The sequence below is a fragment of the Bufo gargarizans genome, chromosome 3 (genome assembly GCF_014858855.1).
Source record: "Bufo gargarizans isolate SCDJY-AF-19 chromosome 3, ASM1485885v1, whole genome shotgun sequence".
NCBI lineage: Eukaryota > Metazoa > Chordata > Amphibia > Anura > Bufonidae > Bufo > Bufo gargarizans.
This window is the reverse complement of record NC_058082.1, coordinates 304,389,286-304,409,984: the sequence shown is the minus strand read 5'-3', so window position 1 is coordinate 304,409,984 and position 20,699 is coordinate 304,389,286. Positions and strand designations below refer to the sequence as shown.

The following is a 20,699-nucleotide window of genomic DNA, read 5'->3' as shown; positions in this document are numbered from 1 at the left end:
ATCCCGAGGACCGCGACCTGGTACTAACACGCAGCAAAGTCCATCTCCACCATCTGGAGCTCTGGCGAATACCGGTTAGTACTTAGACCCTGCATCTCAGGTGAACCCGTGTCATCAGCCAGGGTGACCTGTGTGAATATCTGCTCCACTGCTATAGCTACTGGCCTCCGAGCCTGACTCCAGCTCGTGACAGTGAGGTTTTTCCTGCATCAACGCTGTGTACCATCTCTGGTACCATTACACAGGCGGAGAGGAACTGCTGCATACATGTTCCGGCTCACCGATCCCCACTGGGGGAGCCGGAGCACATCTAGATGACTCTTTAAAATAGCCATGGCGCCTGCTGCACCTTCCAGCAGGCACCATTTTTAATTGCCCGTCTGCCGGCTTAAATTTACTGTCAGCAGTTGGGAAAGAGTTAACTTCCAAGCCTTCACACTGAGATTGGGCCACCAAGTGGGAAGAATATGATTTGTCACACTGGCCTGAGTATACTTGATTGATGTGACAAATTATAAGATTTGTGAGAAATGAATTCGGAAAACAAATCAAATTTCTTGGCAAACTTTGGCAAATCAACCAAATTAAATTTTTCTAAATTTTACTCATGTCTAATATCAGGTATTATATGTAAGGGAAGGAGATGTTTTAATCGCCGATCTTATCAGACAAGACTATTATTTTATCGATCACATAACTAATGAGCATTTCTCACAATGTTGGTAGTGTTTTGTAATTACTACAGTAAAATGAAGCATCCAACATACATGAAAACAAAAAAAGTTAATCAATGGAAGGCGATTGTTCAGAGGCAGCGACGGTCGTCTTGAACATTTCATCATTTATCTGGATAGTGGTGTACTATTTTTTTTGTGAATCAGGTAGGGCCTTCATTATGGGAATGCGGTGCCTTCAACATTCTGCTTTATTTGCTCTTCAAACAAATGGAAGATTCTTTGATGTTTGCCTGAAACATCTCTCTTTTCTTACTCCACAAAATAACATCTTTTCCCGACCTGTGTCTTCTAACTTCTGAGTCATATATGATGTTTGCTTAACTCTCTTCATAACAAGCGCCAGCCACAAACCCTTCACCAACACCCCTTGTCTTCAAATGAGAAGTGCTTGTGTCCATGGAGACAATAAAATGAAGGTTTTCACCTGTCTATTATTTCACACGCTTTCTTGAACTCAATGTATATTTATATTACATTTTTATACCTACCAATAACGTATTAAATGACACTATGTTATACAGTGCGTTGATCCAAAAATTAAATCTAAATATTACAGTCATATGCACTATAGTAAATACTATTTAATCAGTGCTAGGTTAACCAGGATTGAAGAAGGGCTCTTTTTTTCCCTCTAGAAACCGTGCCATTCCACTTAATGGGTTGTGTCAGGTATTGCAGCTTTTAACAAGAAAATAAATTTGCTAGGTAAACGTTCAATAAATATAATGGATTCGCGCCTGATAAGAATGTTTAAAAGAAAATAAATACAGTATTGAAACCCTGATATTGCAGCTTTGCTCCATTTACTAGAATTTTGGAAGTGACACACAGTATGCCATCATGCCCTGCATGTATAATTTACAATATATGTACAGCGGATATCAGGAATTAAAACAGGAAGCCATAGCGGATGGATGACAGCTATGTTACACAGCTGACACCTGTGAGCTGTGTCTGTGATCATAGATATAGCTGAATGTGGACACACAGATGCTGCAGTCAGTAATGACTGTGGCATCTCCATAATAAGTCAGAAGAAGAGGGCTCTTTCTGACATCCAATAGCCAACCTCACAGCAAAATGACATGGTGCCAATCGGTTGTCATGGCAGCCTGGAACCTTGTAAAGGCTCCCATGGCTGCTTTAGTAATCTATCTATTCAAAAGGAGTTCTCCAGGCCTGTTCATAAAAAGTCAGAAAGCAGTACTTACCTTTCTGTTGCTATGCCGATTCCGTCATCTTGACTGGGATCATGCGACTCCCAACTGGCAGCGTGGTCTTTCTCGGATGTCTTAACTGGATGTGTTCCTCTTCCTGTTCAGCTAAATCTACATGCAGGTAAACAGGAAAATAGAGGAGCACATCCAGTCATGACATCAGAAGAACCTGCAGCCAGTGAGGCGAGCATGTGATCCCTGCTGAAGGACTGAACGAAAAGTACTGCTCAAAGTGTCTTCTGTCCACAGGTTAGCTGAAAGAGACTGTTTAGGTATAGGCCTGGAGAACCCCTTTGAGCTATGCCTAAAAAGTAGCAAAGCATAAGAAAAACCATATACACTCCCCTAAAGAATTATTAGGAGCACCTGTTCTATTTCTCATTAATGCGATTATCTAGTCAACCAATCACATGGCAGTTGCTTCAATGCATGTAGGGTTGTGGTCCTGGTCAAGACAATCTCCTGAACTCCAAACTGAATGTCAGAATGGGAAAGAAAGGTGGGCTACAACTGCAGAAGACTCCACCGGGTACCACTCATCTCCACTACAAATAGGAAAAAGAGCCTACAATTTGCACGAGCTCACCAAAATTGGACTGTTGAAGACTGGAAAAATGTTGCCTGGTCTGATGAGTCTCGATTTCTGTTGAGACATTCAAATGGTAGAGTCTGAATTTGGCGTAAACAGAATGAGAACATGTATCCATCATGCCTTGTTACCACTGTGCAGGCTGGTGGTGGTGGTGTAATGGTGTGGGGGATGTTTCTGGGCACACTGTAGGCCCCTTAGTGCCAATTGGCCATCGTTTAAATGCCACGGGCTACCTGAGCATTGTTTCTGACCATGTCCATCCCTTCATGACCACCATGTACCCATCCTCTGATGGCTACTTCCAGCAGGATAATGCACCATGTCACAAAGCTCGAATCATTTCAAATTGGTTTGTTGAACATGAAAATTAGTTCACTGTACTAAAATGGCCCCCACAGTCACCAGATCTCAACATAATAGAGCATCTTTGGGATGTGGTGGAACGGGAGCTTCGTGCCCTGGATGTGCATCCCTCAAATCTCCATCAACTGCAAGATGCTATCCTATTAATATGGGCCAACATGATACAATGCCAGCTTTAGTGCACAGTAAATGCTGCACAATAAAAATGTTTTAAATATATCCCAAAAAGATTTTGTTCGTATTTTTGATACATGATATGGTAAATAAAATGGCACTGTAAAAAAATACAATTAGTCTTACAAAGACCCAGAGAAGGCTATGTGAATGGATAAGTAAAGAAATTTACTGCTCAAGGGTGAATGAAAAAATAAATAAATAAATACAAATAAAAATTGAATTGTTTACAGCATCAAAGGGTTTAATAATTTTGATGCAAATGGTGGAATAAATAACAAGATCTGACCATCACTGCACAAGATGTATCATCTGAATTGCCTCAATGTATATCAAGGTTGTACTGAAAAGAAACTATAGACTATTCATGATTTTGGTGGCCAATTTTTAGAAATATAAGAAGCAATATGGCATATGGAAAAAGTGTTAAGCTCTTTCTGCAGCGAATAAAAGGTTCCATCTGCAGTTCTCTGGCAGATATGTAAAGGAATTGTTGGAAAAACTGCTAAAAACAGAAGTTCCTGCAAATGTGGTGCTAATTTTCACTTTATTATCTACTTACTTACTAATTGGACAACATGAAAAAAAGAAATGAAGAATATGAAGCTTCTTTTTCTCTATTTTATTCTTATTTTTTTTCTCTCATTTTAATGTTGGCTCAGTTTAGCAAGAATCTAACAGTATTAGAGGGGTTATGCCATGATTGATGTAAAAAAATGTAAATCAGACATCATATAATACATGAAAGTCTCTTTCTAACAAAGCTAGAACCAGCCCTGTACCTCACATGGATCCAGAGATCTCCACATTGCTCCAATTGCTCTACTAGATTATCTTCAGACTGACAGGTCAGGTGGCATGTCCTTTCTGCCTCAACTCTCTCCCTGTAACAGCATCTAACAGCAGATATGGCTGATGACAGTTGAAGATTTAAACTGAGTGTGTGTGACCAGCTTCGTGAGATGGACAAAAAAGAAGGAAAATAACAAACAGCAGGAGGCGCTATACAGATACAGTTTATTTAATCACTGGCTATCATAAATTTTTGAATTGCATTCAATTACAAAAGTATTCAGATTCAGGTGCTGGTTTGCAAAATTTGCAATATGCTTTGTGACACACCTGGTTTAACTGATTTTAACAAGAACAGATTCAGATTCTAATAGATGAGAATCTGCATGTACTGTACAGTGTAGTGGGTGAAGCTAGCTGCTGCTTCCATTTAAGTGGCTGTTTAAAACAAGAAGAGCAGGTGGATGTTCCCTTAATGTTCCCAGATATCACTGCTATTTTTTCTACTACCTTTGTTAAGACATACCTACTCATTGGTACTGTTATTGGTAGGGAAGTAAAAAGTAACATAATAAATTGTAATAATTACGGTATTTGTCATCATTAAAACTGCAAAATATTTGATATCAGAATTTGCAGTTTCTTAATTTAAGGGTATTTTTCTGAACGTAACTAACGATGCTGATGTCATCTGATTTATTGGTCCAGTTATTGAAAAAAACTACACCTCCTGTATAGCGTTTGCACATCCTAAAATTATTTGTGACATTCAGTGTACTTTTTTCATAGATGCTGACAGCGACATAATCTGTGCTACATCTCCTGTTTAACATGTGCACATCCTAATATCTGTGAAATTATGTGCACTTTATTTGCACATACACTTACAAAACCTGCGCTGCTGTACGTGTGACACACTGGCAAGTATATATACCATTTATTATGTGCAAGGCAAGCAGTAAGGGATGGGGATGTGGCCGTGCTGCTGATGGTGCATGCAGAGGCCATTACCCTGGGAGTGGTGAATCTGTGCCTGCTGCCAGAGCAAAAGAAACACACTCATCCACGATACCTAGCTTCATGTCCCAGTTTTCAGGGCGGCGCAGGACACCACTTTCAAAGTCAGACCTGTGCGACCAGGTGGTCGGTTGGTTTGCAGCAGATAATGATTCCAGTCGGTTAAGCACCACCCTGTCTTCCACAAAGTCCAGTCTCAGTAGTGAAGAGTGTGGTCAACAGAATCCTCACCCTGATCCTCCTTCCTCCACCATTGAGAGTCTTGGCAAGCAAGTGATCCCACACTCGGATATTCCAAGGAGCCCTTTGCAGAGCCATTCCTTGATTTGGCCCTCTCACCAAGGCCGCTTGAAGAGGAACATGAGGAGATCTTGTGCCCTGATTCCCAGACTCTTGAGCATTGACAGTCACAAGAAGATGACGGTGGGGAATGGCAATTAGTGTTTCACGAGGTGAATGATGATGATGAGACACAGTTGCCAATAAGTCAACCGCAATTAGTGTCTCATGAGGTTGATGATAAGGATGAGACACAGTTGTCAATAACTAAGGTTGTTGTTAGGTCAACAAGTCAGGAGGATAACCAGAGTGAGGAAGTGGAAGAGGAGGTGGTGGACGATGATGTCACTGACCCAACCTGGGAAGGTGGCAAGCCGAGCGTGGACAGCAGTACCAAGGGGGAGGGATCCACTGCAACGCAACAGGCTGGAAGAGGCAGTGTGGTGGCAAAAGGTATAAGGCTGTCAACACCAAACAGGCCCGCAACTGTTCCCCGAAGCACCCCCTTGCAGCAATCTCTCTTGCCAATGGATAGGTGTTCCGCAGTCTGGCGCTTTTTTATTAGGAATGTGCAGACGATAAAAGAATTGTCATTTGCAACCTGTGCCGTACAAAAATGCGCAGGGGCATGAACACTAGCAACCTCACCACCACCAGCAAAATGCTGCAATATCACAAGGTCCTTGTGGAAATATTGCTCAAAAAATTTCCAGCTGACGACGCTGGCTGCAGAGTACGTACTTCCTTGGCCAAACGAGGAGGGGTGACAAGGGGAACATACAGCAGTTCCAACAGAGGCAGGGGAACACTCTCCAAGGCCTGGGACAGCATCCTCAAGCTGATGCGCTGCCTAGTGTCACGAGGAAGGAATTTATTTGGAAGATGGTGAAGGAGTATGTTGCAGACCGTGTCAGCATCCTCAGTGATCCCTGTGTGCCTTACAACTATTGGGTGTCCAAGCTGGACATGAGGCACAAACTGGCGCTCTATGCCTTGGAGGTGCTGGCCTTCCCCGCTGCCAGCATTTTGTCAGAGTGTGTATTTAGTGCTGCTGGGGACATAATAACTGATAAGTGCATCAACTGAAAATGCTGACCGGTGGACTCTTATAAAAATGAACAAGGCCTGGATTGCCCCTGACTTCTCTACTCCAGCAGAGGAAAGCGGCTGAACATAAAGGCACTCTAAATGTGGCTTTTATGGTATATTAAATGCACCCCTTCCACCACTAAAAAGGGTATATGGTTCAATCTCCCTTTTCTCGTCCTCCTTCTCCTCCTCCATCAGATCAACATGCTTATTAGGCTGCCCTCGCTCCTAATGTTTTAGAGTGTCAACTCAGCAGCAGACTCTCACCCATAATGTTTTAGAGGGTCACCAGCAGGCCCTTGCCCATAATGTTTTTGAGTGTCACCAGCTGGCCCTCACCCATAATGTTTTAGAGGGTCATCAGCAGGCCCTCGCCCATAATGTTTTTGAGGGTCACCAGCAGGCCCTTGCCCATAATGTATTAGATGATCACCAGCAGGCCCTTGTTCTTAATGTTTTAGAGGGTCACCAGCAGGCCCTCACCCCTAATGTTTTAGATGGTCAGATCAGCAGCAGGCCCTCGCTCCTAATGTTTTCGATGGTCAGATCGGCAGCAGGCACTCGCGCCTAATGTTTTAGAGGGTCAAATCAGCAGCAGGTCCTCACGCCTAATGTTTTAGATGGTCAGATCAGCAACAGGCCCTCGCCCCTAATGTTTTAGATGGTCAGATCAGCAGCAGGCACTTGCCCCTATTGTTTTAAAGGGTCAGCTCAGCAGCAGGCTCTCACCCTTAATGTTTTAGAAGGTCAGATCAGCAGCAGGCACTCGCCCCTAATTTTTTAGATAGTCAGATCAGCAGCAGGCACTCGCCCCTAATGTTTTAGAGGGTCAGCTCAGCAGCAGGCCCTCGTCCATATTGTTTTAGATGGTCAGATCAGCTGCAGGCACTTGCCCCTACTGTTTTAGAGGGTTAGCTCAGCAGCAGGCACTCACCCCTAATGTTTTAGATGGTCACATCAGCAGCAGGCACTTGCCCCTAATGTTTTAGAGGGTCACCAGCAGGCAATCAATCATAATTGTTCAAGAGTGAGTCCCACTACCTGAACAATTGTACCACAATGTGAATGAGGACCTCCTTTATGTGATATACACGCTATATCGGAGTGCCTCTTCCTTGTTATTTTTGGCAGCATTTGCATTTTATATACAAGTAAATTTACAGGAACGAATGTTTCCTACATTTTTTTTCTCTAAAATCGATTTTATGTTTGATTTTGTGTGTATTATTGAAAGTCTGTAAAAGTGGCATACTGCACAGACAACATAGTTCCCAGCAGCAACCTAGGAGTCCAAGAAGCATCCAGACATTCTCCCCATGCTGTTCCCGAACCATTTAAGTGGTGTTTCCATCAATTTCTGACCTTTTCATGTGAACCAGACACCCTCCTCTCTTCAGAGCAGGGGGTGCCTGGTTTAATGCTCGGGTTCTTCCATTGTCTTTCATTGTGGTAGAGCACTTTGGTGTTCGATCAACACTAGTAATTTCTCATTATTTTCCTAATCAATGTACATTAGCTTTAGGATTTGCTCTCCACCTGTTACCGTGCCATATATAAATTGGGTGATATGTGTCCATTTGGGATTTCATCCTAGAGAAAGTTTCCTTTGTATTGAAAAAATTAGGGAACCAACCATGCCTCCAACAAGTCCATTGACATTCTGCTCATATCTGCTTACAGAGATAAGTGCATGTGCTGCGATCACGCTTTTCTGTAGCTGCAGAGTGTAAACACTCTGTACATAAGCCTGGCTTTGCGGAACTACTATGAAAAATGTCACAGCAGTGGGTGAGTTATGGGAAAGAACAAAGTCAAAAGGTTGGAAGTGGGATGAAGGCTGAAAGGAAGATGGCGTAATCTGCACACTGCCTGTGAAACCTTTGAATTTAATTTACAAATATATTGCACACTGTTTTAAAAAAAAAAAAAAAAGCAGAGGAACGACTATCATTCCTTACGCTAAGTTCCCATCAGAAATCCAGTAGGCTGTTCCGGCCTGATCCCTTTTGACTATAACGTGATCTTTTCGGCTTGACAAAAACTTCTGTATGCCCAACTTTTTCTTCGACTGAAAGTGGGCATTTCTGCCACAAAACAGTGAGATCCCACTCAGATCCCATTATAGACAATGGTTCACAGCATTAACTGGTTATGCCAGATATCGTGAACTCCAGCAGGCTGTTCCTCTGCCGGGAGAGCCAGCCAAATTTCTCAAAGTATATGTGAACATTGCCTTAGCTCTATGTGCCATTATGAGTGCTTTGTGCGTCCAAATAGAGGCAATAAATTCCTTTGAAATATGGCATAAAAAGTTACTTTGCATATAGATTTGGAGATTCACAACAAATCAGAGTGATTCAAACTTTGTAGGATTAAAAGGGTTCTGCAGTGTCATGATATTGACTAATTGTTAGGTTAGTTCATCAATTTCAGATAAGCAGGGGTCCAACTCCCGGCACCCTTGTTTGAAGAGGTTGCGGTCTCTTACTCCCTCATGTAAGTGAATGGGACAAACACCTGTGATTACAGTGCACCGCTCGCCAGTAAGCATTGAAGGGTACACAGTGTTCGCACACGTGCCACCTTCTCTTTAAATATCTGATTGGTGGGGGTGTCGGGAGTCGGACCGTTGAGGATCTGATATTAATGGCCTATCCTGGGTTGGACAGGTTATCTCTCTCCTGCACAACCCATTTAATGGAAAAGTGAGTATTCAACATTTCCTCATTTTTAATAATAATTCACAGTTGACTTGAATATAGCCTTCAAATATTGAAAAACTCATTGAAAACATCAAAACGCTCTGCACCAATGAATTCAGTTTTTACTTTACACTTTACATGATCTTTTATTCTTTTATTTTTCCATGTTCAACATGAGTCAAGTTGAAACATAAAGCTAACAGATTTTTTTGATTTCCACGTTTCTGCTTTCACCAGTGAGTTATCATGATTGTCTGAAATATACAAGTGTAAGTAATATAATCCAGACATATATAAACCTAAGACACACAGAGACTGGAGAAGAACCGCACAGATACAATAATATATCACTTATACAGCTGCCTTGGAATAGCTACATGTCTGATAAACCTTAAAGTCAAAGTGTCAGAGATATTGTGACTTATGCAACCGATGTAACATGCCATGTAACAGGATTGCTGTAATATTTCTTTGGTTTCCCCTTCTGCTTCAAATGATGTCCTCCTGTCCTTTCTGCGTCAGATGACAAGACTTTTTTCCTGTGTAAGTGACCACTGTGAGGCAGTGACAGGCCTCATAGCTGCTAGGGGAGATTTATGGCAAGAGTTCCCATGTCATCAGGTCTGAGGCAGCACCAGGTGCCACAACCAGTTTGGGATAAGAGCCCAGCCCAGACTGTCAGTCAGAAGAGAGAGAGTCTTGGTGCAACAGAGTCCTGCTGTAGGCTCTGTACGAGTGGTCTCAGCTGGGCTGGCTGAGAGGCCACGGGGCTAGGTGCTAGCTGGGACGTTGGGGACGCCTTGATGCCTGAGAACCAGGGTCACAAGGCCAGAGTCAAGAGGACTACTGGGCCACAATCCCTCAAAAGGTGTTGAAGGATCACCTGGACAATTAGCAAGTGCCTAGATGGGCAGGTGTTTGTTTTGTTTAATTTATGTTTTGTTATTGTGAAAATAAACCTCACGTTTGGACCTGCAATCTGGCTGTTGTGAAGATAATTGTGAGAATGACCCCCGAAAAAAAGCTAATCCCTCACACCACAGACATTAGCTTCCTAAGAGACCCAACTGTGATTGCAGACTATAATTCTAATAGGGGCCCGAGAGATCAGTGCAGGGAGACGCCACAGATCTAGCGTGTCCATTAGGTTAGAGAAGGAGAGTGTGTCTGGTGGAATTGTTCCTTTAATCTATTGCTGTCTGTCATTTGCTGTGTAGGTGCTGTTTCAAAGAGGTGCAATATTGGGATTATGGAAAGGGGTTCCATAACTTGAAGAAAGCGTCTGATTTTCTTTCTGAATTTAAGAATTACACAATTATTACCCTTAACTTGGCTTTATAGAGTAGATTTCATTGTAAAGCAAAGTCACATTCCTGCCCAAGAAACGTACCTATAGTACATATTTGTCCTTCCTCACTTTTACTCTTGACACAATATATCCTGAGATCTGTGGCACAAGATGAAGAGCTTTAGAAAAAAAAACATGATTTCATGATACTCTGTCACAAGATGTCTATTCTATATGTGTCTATAAACACCTCCCAGTGGCTGTGCTGTGAAGCTTGTCAAGAGTTTTACAAGCATGAAAAATTTGAGTCCTTAACTAAACTGAGGGTCACTAAGGACACATCTGTACATCCTGCTGTATGTGTAACAGCTAATTTACTAGGAGTCATGCAGTATATATATTACTAAGGATGTGATTTTAACATAGCTCATCTGACATCACTCTGTAACATAGTAATTATTTAAAGGCAATTTAGGTAAGTTATCTTTTCTCTTCCTTGGTGAAATGTTCATTTATTAGTAGTGCCATGGCAGTAAGCTCATATATCAATCTACCTACAGTATAAGAGAAATAAGCACATTGAAAGATTTCATGTTTAAAATATATACTCTTTTAAAAAAACTGATTGCGCAATTTATACTGACACCTATTGCTAGATGACCATTGCATCTTTTATGTCCCCACATTTGAAATGCATATGGCTCTGACTATATAGTAGAGCATTGTGTCAAATAGTATAACCTGCTTGCATGTCCACAGTCTAATGGGTTAGCACTTATTAAATATCCAGTTATCATACCAGATGATACAAATAAGTAGAGATCTGAATGCCATTAGTCCTCCCCCACTTGTTTTCTAACAAGACCGAGATAGATGAAAGGAACTTGTGTTTCCCATGTGTATTCCTCCTCCGCCCAGTGGAAGCCCAACGCTAGAGTCTTCATGTCAGCTCAGTAATAAGCTACTTTTCTCTGCATGCATTGTAAAATTAGGCTCAGTGATTACAGGGAGATGGATGAGACATGGGAATTGGTGAATATTTTTCTCCTGAATATTATTTAGACAATATGGCTAAGGACCTAAATCATATTTTATCTGTACTTTAGACGTAAAAAAAGTGACTAAAGACTACTTAGTATCTGTGAATATCTGTAAATGGATTTTTCAACCCACGCACTGAAGAATGACCCATTTAATCTACTGGGTGAGACTCATCTAAGATATTCAATTTCCGTGTAAAGATAGATTATTTAAATGAAATTATTTAAATAATAAGCGCTCAGGCATGTATAGCTAATGTCTGGTTATTTTTAAGTGTAGGTTAAATGTTGGAAAACTATCAATTTATAGTAGAAAATTGCACATACTATAAAGCATTCCCTTGTATAAAAACATCATTTGAATTGCTTAAAGGGGATATCCAGGAGCCAGGACTGTTATATTGATGGCATTACCATCATCACATCAATGGGGGGTGGGTACCAGTCCCAGAAACAGTCACTGTGTAGTGGTAATAGCTGGTTACTGCAATGCTGTTCCAATCCACTTTATTAGAAAGTCCCACCAGAGGACCACACCTAGACATTAATGTATTGCCACCTAAGCACATCTGCAGTTCACAGAAGGGTCCTCCCGTTAGCAATATAGAATGTCCAGTGGGTGCTGTATTTACTAGCTGTTTAGAGCCCTAAATCCACATTGAGCTATTGACAGACTCAGCATCAACAAGGTTTAGCTGTATTTCAATAGGACAATAGATATTTACCAGAAATTATCAGTAATCTCAGTAGATATTTGCCTAGGCCTCCACTTAGTCTATTAGAATTGGTTTTGTTTGAACTAGTGCTCATGAGTATTGACCTCATCTTATAGGACAATTTCAATAATCCTGCTAATTGGCATGGCATCAGTCCAGCAGGTATAGCGTATACTTTTTGTAGATATGTTACACGGGTAATCTTGCTAACTACCAAACTGACTGCCCCATTCTCACAGTCTCTGATTCTGAAATGCTCAATAGGGTGTAGACTAACCTGGAAATGATGCAAATATCATGCAGGCTCTGTTAGCAATGCAAATGGTCCCTGAGGATGCTGCTGCCTTCCCACTGATCTTCCTCTGTGACCTGCCTCTTGCTTTCTCTCTTTGGTGTTTTCCATACCACTCTGCTCCTCTGAAGTTGTTGACCACTGAACTTGCTCCTGTTATTGCCACCAATTTGATCCTACCTTCCTTCATGGAGAAAGAAGTTAAGATCAGGCAGATGGGATCAATCTGTTCTCCAAAGTTCTCCCCCTCCAGAAACCAGCTATCTTCACTTCCTGCCCTCCAGTGCATGTTATGGTTATGCCTCTTGGTGATTGGTGAGGGGAGTCCTACGAGAGCTCATACGATTGCTTGTTGTGTGTCATAGAAATTGAGGTCTAGAACACTACAAGAGACACTGAAGACAGTTTCTACCTCTATAGATTCAGAAGCACAGTCAAGTTTCCATTTTTGGATGGAGATTTACTTTAGTCAACAGAAGAACCATAAAAAGATACTATACAAATGTGTCAAAGTAAATGAAAATCACCTCAATGTCCCTTTACTCATTTCGGTTCACTTAGGATATAATAAAACTTTATTTAGTTTTTGAGTGTTTAATAAAAGGCTATAAATCTGCAAAGTGATCATAGAAAACACGTTGTTTTTTTTTTTAATCAATGTTTTATTACAGTTTTAATGTCAGCATGCCTTAAAGAAACTGTACTCTTAGAAAAAAAAGTTAATACATGCCCACAATGCTTGACAATCTGCAGGATTTCCTGCATGTTTCTGAAACAACATTATAAATATCTTGCAATAATTTCTTCCTAATTGAGTGCTTGTCTGGTACATGTCTCCACTCTCCAGGTTGGAATTTCACCAGGAGGCGTGACTTCATATGTTTGATTTTCTATTGAAGCAGAGAAGTGGGGTGGGCTCATTCCGTAGCTATTTGCCTCATTATTTGGATTAAAACATGAGAAAATCTTTTTTTATTTTGTTGTGTATTTTCTATATTTTTTGTTTTTTCAATTGCGAATTGGGGAAATTGATAGAATTACGTATTTTCTGGCGTATAAGACGTCTGGGTGTATAAGACGACCCCCAACTTTTCCAGTTAAAATATAGGATTTGGGCTATACTCGCTGTATAAGTCTACCCCTCCAACGCTATTTACTTTGGCATCAAGATCTGCAGGTAATTGTTGTGCAATTTTCGTCTTTTGCCTCAGTACCATATTATGCCTTTCCAAGAATCTAGTACACCAGGATACAGTGGCCTTAGATCTGTTGCTGTGATCTGGGTTGGATTTGGCCCACTGAAGTGCAAACAAACGTATTTTATTTCGTGTCACTACAGAACCATTTTGGCGATGCTCATTCACCATGTCTGCTACATGTTTTTCGAGTTCTGGCCAATGTGGGGTGCCTCTTCTTAATGCACACACACCCCTTGGCATACTTTTTAATGCTTTTTCATTTGCTTTCCAGTCCCGAACCATCTTTTCTGTTACTCCATATTGTCTTGCAGCAGCGCAGTTATTATGTTCCATGGCAAAGTTTACAACTTTTAAACTGGCTTCATATTTCATTCTTCCTGCTGGTAGAGCCATGATGGGGTCTTCACTGTTAGCCATTTGCATACTGTACTGTACATACAGATACTGGTGCTGTACTGTATGTACTGGTGCTGTACTGTATTCACCACCACATGTATCTGCTCCCCAGATAGACTCTGTTTTTTCACCACAGATAAGAAGCACACCAAGCTTCATTAGAGATCCGCCGTTTCAACATTAGAATTGGCTGAGGTGCAGATGCTCTTGCTTCCTCCTGCCTTCCCTCAGAATCGCCAATCCAACCCAGTATACATCAACCAGCCAATCACGGCAAGCGACGTACTGGTATTTCCTGTGCACACTACATACAAAGCATGCTTGGATTGGGTGGGTCAGCTCTGCCTGCCTGCCCAGCCCTCCCTGTCCTCAAAACGATCTGAGTGGTAGTACGCAATGTGATACTGCCGGCATGAGAAAACCACTGAGAGCAGGGAGAGGGAGCTTCAGGAGCGGTTGGCCGGGATGCAGTGCACGGTGGCTCAGATAGAGGGTGCCTGTCCCTGAAGCTGGAGGAGGACAACCTTCTCCAGTCTGGCTAGGAAGTAAGATTCAGTACGCCGTATACCGGCATATAAAAGGACACCCGGCGTATAAGACGACCCCCGACTTTTGAGAAGATTTTCATGTGTTAAAAAGTAGTCTTATACGCAGGAAAATACATTACATTCAAGACATCTGCACATAAAAAATATTACATTTACTGCTGTTATCTTTTCAGCTCTGAATATACATGGTTTGATTCCCACTGATGTCTAATGTTTCTATGGAATTTTTTTTCAATACTTATACAATAAAACATTTACTCATAAGCAATGCATATTGCCACATTTTCAATACATCTTGCATTATTTTTGTAATAATACAAGATTTATTTTAAAAAATGCAGTATTTTCTAATATACAAGGCTAAACAGAAAGGAAGATAACAACAATGAGACTCTGCCTGTCAATCTGAAATGCAGTTTGGTACTCTGTCTTTCAAACTTAGTAAAACATTGTCGATTATGCTAAAGGATTTTCTCTAAGTTCAGTCTCCAATAAGTCTTGTATCATCAAAAATGGAAATGGGTCTTACTATAAGGGTACGGCCAGACAGTCAGGAGACTTGCATCTGTCCTTTATATTTTCTCTATTTTGATGATGCACTCAAGATTTAGGATTTCAAAACTGCCTGCCTGACCTTTTGGTCATACCCTAAAGTTGTATCTCTTGAATGTACTATAGAATGAGAGAGTAAAAAAACTAGATCTTTATGAGTACTGCTGTAGCAATCATCTCCCCCCAGAATTTTTTTCTTGGACATTGCACTTTGTTGTAATCATAGTTGTTAATGTTGACAAAGGCTTTAGTATACTGATTTTATGCTGAACCTCTTTACTTTGGCATTATTTTCATGAATGCAAGGCATAATGCCTTGCAGTAGCAATTTTGGTGGCTCAGTGGTTAGCACTGTTGTCTTGCAGCACTGGAGTTTATATGTTCTTGTCATGTTTGCATGGGTTTTCTCTAGGTTACTCCGGTTTCTTCCCAATTTATTTATTAGACTCACGTGTGTCTGAGATAGAGGAGTGAAATTCAAATTAAAAAAGTTAATTTGAATGATTATTGTAATGACCCGTTGGACGGTCAGATGCTGTATATTTAATGTGTTTCGTATAACAATAAAGAAATATAAACTCAAAAAAAAAAAAAAAAAAAAAGACAGGGACTGGTGTGAATTATAATCTCTGTAGAGTGTTAATGAACATTTAGGTGCCATATATGCAACAGAGTGAAATATGGTGATGTAAGCTATTTGCTGTGTATTGGTGTTTGATGGCAAGGTCATTGTATTTTATGCTATAATTTGCCTCATTAATGTGGTTGATCCATGAACAACATTCATTAGCTATCCACTTGGACCCCCACGCAGGAGCGGGAAATTTCCCGGTGCGCTGATGCCCACGGGGCCACCTGGAAGTTTTTGGGGATGTATTTTGTGTGCTAGTGGCTGTATTCTGTGATTGACTGTGGCAATTGGCTCTGTTGGGGTGGTATAATGTGCAAACAATATGGTATTTCTGGCCACGCCTTCTTGTGCTGTTCCGGCCTTCCGTCAATTTGGATTCGACTACAAATCGGGGCCATTTTCTGTAGTTTTTTCAGGGCCACTTTAAGTTCCCAGTCCGTCCTTACCCCCAGGATCACGAGAACAGTGGTCCAGGAGTCCCATTTGTGAGTGGAGTGGTAATATGCATGTTCCCCCCAACCACCCCACCACTCAGTTCATTTCTATATAAATCGGAAAATAGTCAAGCACTGCACTCTACAGTATCGTATAAATTGAATGGAGCGTTGGTCACGCATGCGTACTACAACTCCATCCACACAAGGGATTCACGGACCTCTGTTTATCTGACCCATGGGGTCTCAGGACTGAAAATACATTTATTACCTATCCTGGGATAGGTGATAAATGGTGTCCGTTGGCCAACCCTTTAAATTTCTGTATTATACTAATCATTTCCCTAATGGCATTTTCATTCTCTCTTACATTGCTGTTGGTAACATATGTGCAATGCCACATTATTTTCTGCTCAAGTCTCTTCAGACGCTTGCACATTGCAATAGCTTATATTAGAACAATTTGAAATTGGTGAAGATCAAAGGTAAAAAAAAAAGAAAGAAAAACATTGAACAGCTTAAATTAAGAACATATTTGCTGTGTGTGTTCTTATGTCTGTTAAACATGGGTAATATAAACTTTGGTTCCTAACATTTTTAACACTTTTCAGCTCATGGTAATGTTTCTTGTTTCAACAGGTCAGAATTGCAGTTTCACCCATCAAGAACCAAATGGAACCGTAGAAAGTCCAGGTTTCCCATATGGATATCCAAATTATGCTAATTGCACTTGGACTATTACTACAGAAGAGCAAAATCGAATACAGTTGTGGTTCCATTCATTTGCCTTAGAAGAAGACTTTGATGTCCTATCTGTATATGATGGGGAGCTAATAGCTGAAAACCTAAGAACAAGGTAAAGTACTAAGTGTGAAAAGTTAAGCTTGTAATTGCTTAAATATAAAAGCATAAAGCACATTTTTATTGCTTTACTTCAAGTACCACGGGGTACTCACTGATAGTATTGTCCAATATCAGGTCAGTGTGCTCCCCATTTTAATGGGTAGTGAAGACCTTCACAGGGGTTATCTCATCTTTGAGAAGGTATAGGGCCAACGCAAAACTACACAAAGGCTGTCTCAAATTCAAATCTCCAAATTCACTACAGTCTGTACTCCATATGCAAGCTAAAAATTGTCCCATATTGTCATATTGGATGCTTTGCTAATAAACAAAGGCAATCCACAGGAAATGTGATTTTTATTCGACAATTGGTCTGTATCTGGATGCTTTTGCTAATGTGAGTATATTAAGGAACTGCTGATAATGCACTTCTCAACAGTAATATCCCATGTGCTTCTAAACCAAAGCAAACTCTAAACTGTAATTGTCCTACAGTAGATCAATAACTGCTGTAAATACATTACTATGTAACTATTACATCTTAAATATCTGAAGCAACAAACTATGGATTATTTATTTCCGACATTGACAATATTGTTTCTTAAAGAGCAATCAGGATGGATATAAAATAGCATTTTAATGACGTCAGGAGTTAATCAGAAATTAGTTATGCAGTGTGTTACGTTGTCTCACCTTAAGCCCATTTTTATTCATGTACAGTGTAGACCAATTATCTATTGTACATTGAATGCATGTAAATGAAATGTAGAGTAATCTGGTTTATCCTAAACTGTGAACAGGTGCTTTTGGAACCTTACCACTTCATTATGGATGGTGTATGCAAATTAGTATCTGATTATACATGCAATATTATAGATTCTTTAAAAAAAATGTTTAACGCCTAATTAGTATGTCACCCAGTCGTGGACCTTGAATTTGGCAATCCAAAAACTCCTTCACCTGGACCTTCTCTCTATCTAGGGGACATGCTTGCTTATAGACTTCTATGTGGGGGTAGTAGAGTGACCTACTCTGTATGCTCCACTAAACGGTATTCCACCAGATATACAGCTATGAAGCTATGTCTCTAGTTTGGAGTTACATAGTTTAATATAGTAGGAAATGAGATTCCTCTAATATACTCTGATTGGCAATATGACACCTGAAGCTCTCTCAGGAATGCCGCAAAAAAAAAACTAATTGGCTGCACCTCCCTGCAGCCTATACAAAGGCACCATACAGTTTTACATAAATGTCTAGCCTGCAGCTTATAAACAAGCAGTAGGGTGCTGTACAGCCGTGATAGGCTGCATAAAAAATGGGAATTTGATTTCCCTTTGGCTGCTGTACCTTATTTAACTCAGTTATATTAAGGAAGTGAGATAGCGCATCCACTAATGTGTTAGCATCACTGTTCCCTTTAAACCTTTGTAATTAGGGAATGGAAAAGTTAATGACCTGGAGGCTTTTTTTCTAAACTGGATAATCCAAAAGAGAAGCAAAAAACATATTTTTCTATAGATCTAAAATCATTTACCATATATATCTAATGTAGGCATTTATTTCAACATATCTAGGGCTAGCACAGGGACGGGATGAATGTCTGCAGCCCTAGTGATCTAGGGCAGTGAAGTGATAATGTCAGCATCACTGGTGGTCTAGGTTGAGGAAGGTTTACTATAGCTGCATGCCTGGTGTGCAGTGGGTTAATCACCCCGGCAGGTCCAAGCATTGTCCCTGTAGAAGGAAGACTAAGGTACACAGACCGCTTCCCTTTCTCAAACAGACTGTTCCTTATGCCATTTCTTTGAAATAAAGACTGTTTTCAGTCCCCCTCTATCACACAGACTTCTCCCTATGCCGCCCTCGGTTACACAAACTTCTGTCATACAAACTTCTTCCATGCCATCTACTCTCAGATTGCTATTTATGCCACACTCTCAAGACCCCATTTAAAAATATGGAATGAACTCCTATAGAATCAAATGATTTGCTGCTTTAAATTAGGGATACAATGGAGATTAACCACCTAAATAATTTCATATCCTAGTATTTATGCCTATGAAACTAAATTCAATTGATATTTAATAATTTGGTAAGATTTAAAAACTATTATTTTATAGTGAGAAGAACATTTTCTTTATTAAATCCTTAGCTGGAGGGGAAAAAAACATAAAAGCCTTTAGCATTTCTTTTTGCATGCTTCTATTCTGAAAAATAGTGGTTTTTAAAAGAAGATAAATTTAATCTATAACTAAAGCAAAGCCCATATTAATTACTGGATTACCATCAATCCACAAAAGACAAAATTGTTGAATTAAAAGTGAAAAGATTGAAAGACTTCTTACCATCAGCAGATTAATTTTGTAACATTATTCATTGAATTAAAACATATTAAACTGCACGTATCAAAACTGCTGTATAATTAATGGGGAAAAATCCTTTCACTGTTTATATAGAGGTATGTTTCCTTTTATTATTGATGTCAGTAATCCAACATCAACACCTGCCCACAGCAGATTAAAAGTTAATTATTTTATTCTATTATTGCAAAATCCAAGTGACACAGTTTATACTGTATGTAGAACTCGAACAAGTGGGACTCATTGAATTATATCTTCATTTTTCTTTGTTTAATTAAAAGAGTAACTAAACTTTTAATGAAGTTTTTTAAATGTCCCAAATGCCCTAATTTTTCCAATGTACTGTACTTTAGTTATGGATTTTGAATTTTTACTAAAGATAAACCCCCCTAAAGGGCAGGTTTCCCTGTGCGCTTTAAATTCACTATTCTCCACACCGCTGACTTCCCAGCTGTATATGGAGTACGGTCTCTACATTTTATGAATGGGGCCACAGAGAACGGAGTATGGGCAGGAGCGCACATTGCTGATCCTGCCTGTGCCCCTCCCAGGTTTACTAAGTGCTGGCTTAGCACATGGGTGCCCTGTAACCAGGTGCTATGCCAGGAATAGCTGAGTGGACCAGTGGAGGTCGTGCTTGCACACAATAGGAAAAAACAACAGCCTCTCTGGTGGCCGGGACCATGGGAGTGCACATAGGCTGGTGCTTTTTCCTATATTGTGCAAGCACGACCACCACTGATGCATTGCAGGGTGGTCTGTAACCATGGAAACAAAAAGTGTATAATGTAATAGAAAAATGAATCCAGCCGGCAAAGGAAGCAATATGGATAATAACAATATATTAGTAAGTGACTTGTATTATTTCTCTACATTATAAATGCCACTTACTGAAGTGAGACAACCCCTTTAAATCAATAAAATACAAATTTTACTTAAATGGCTTCTGTCCCCCCCCTAAAGTCATTTTTCTTTTTTTGGATACTTAAAATCCTTATACTGCGATTTATCAATATATAGGGCTCTTACTCTTTTTCGTTCAGTAGTTTCCTAAAAAAACGGACTTTAATATGTAAATTACCTCTCTACCAGCAAGTAGGGCGGCTACTTGCTGGTAGCAGCCGCACCCTCCTTTCAAAAAGACGCCCCCTCCTCATGTTGATTTATAAAAAAGGTCTCATCTGCACTGGATTCGTGCGGTGAGCCGATGGACTTAAAGCGCAAATCACAATCCGAGCTTGGATACGAGATTTTTTATTTTGAAAAGACTACGCGTTTCGGGGTACTCAGGACCCCTTTATCAAGTCTGTATCCTCGGCACCGTGATCCCGCTGGTACACTCTCCTGGAGGGTCCCTTTCAGTAGGAATGCTAGTCAGCGCTGGTGAATGAAGCTAGAGAGTGTCCTGTTGTGGCGGCGCTGCTGTGCTTGCTGC

At 40.5% G+C, this 20,699-nt stretch overlaps 1 protein-coding gene across 1 annotated transcript in view; it reads left to right on the top strand.

Annotated features, from left to right (window-relative positions):
• The window catches only part of CSMD2 (CUB and Sushi multiple domains 2), a 1,088,526-nt gene that overhangs the window by 110,135 nt on the left and 957,692 nt on the right, over window positions 1-20,699 (top strand). Inside the window, exon 2 of the mRNA XM_044285154.1 lies at window positions 16,698-16,914. Coding sequence (XP_044141089.1) covers window positions 16,698-16,914 — 217 coding nt within the window. The remainder of the gene's footprint in view (window positions 1-16,697; window positions 16,915-20,699) is intronic.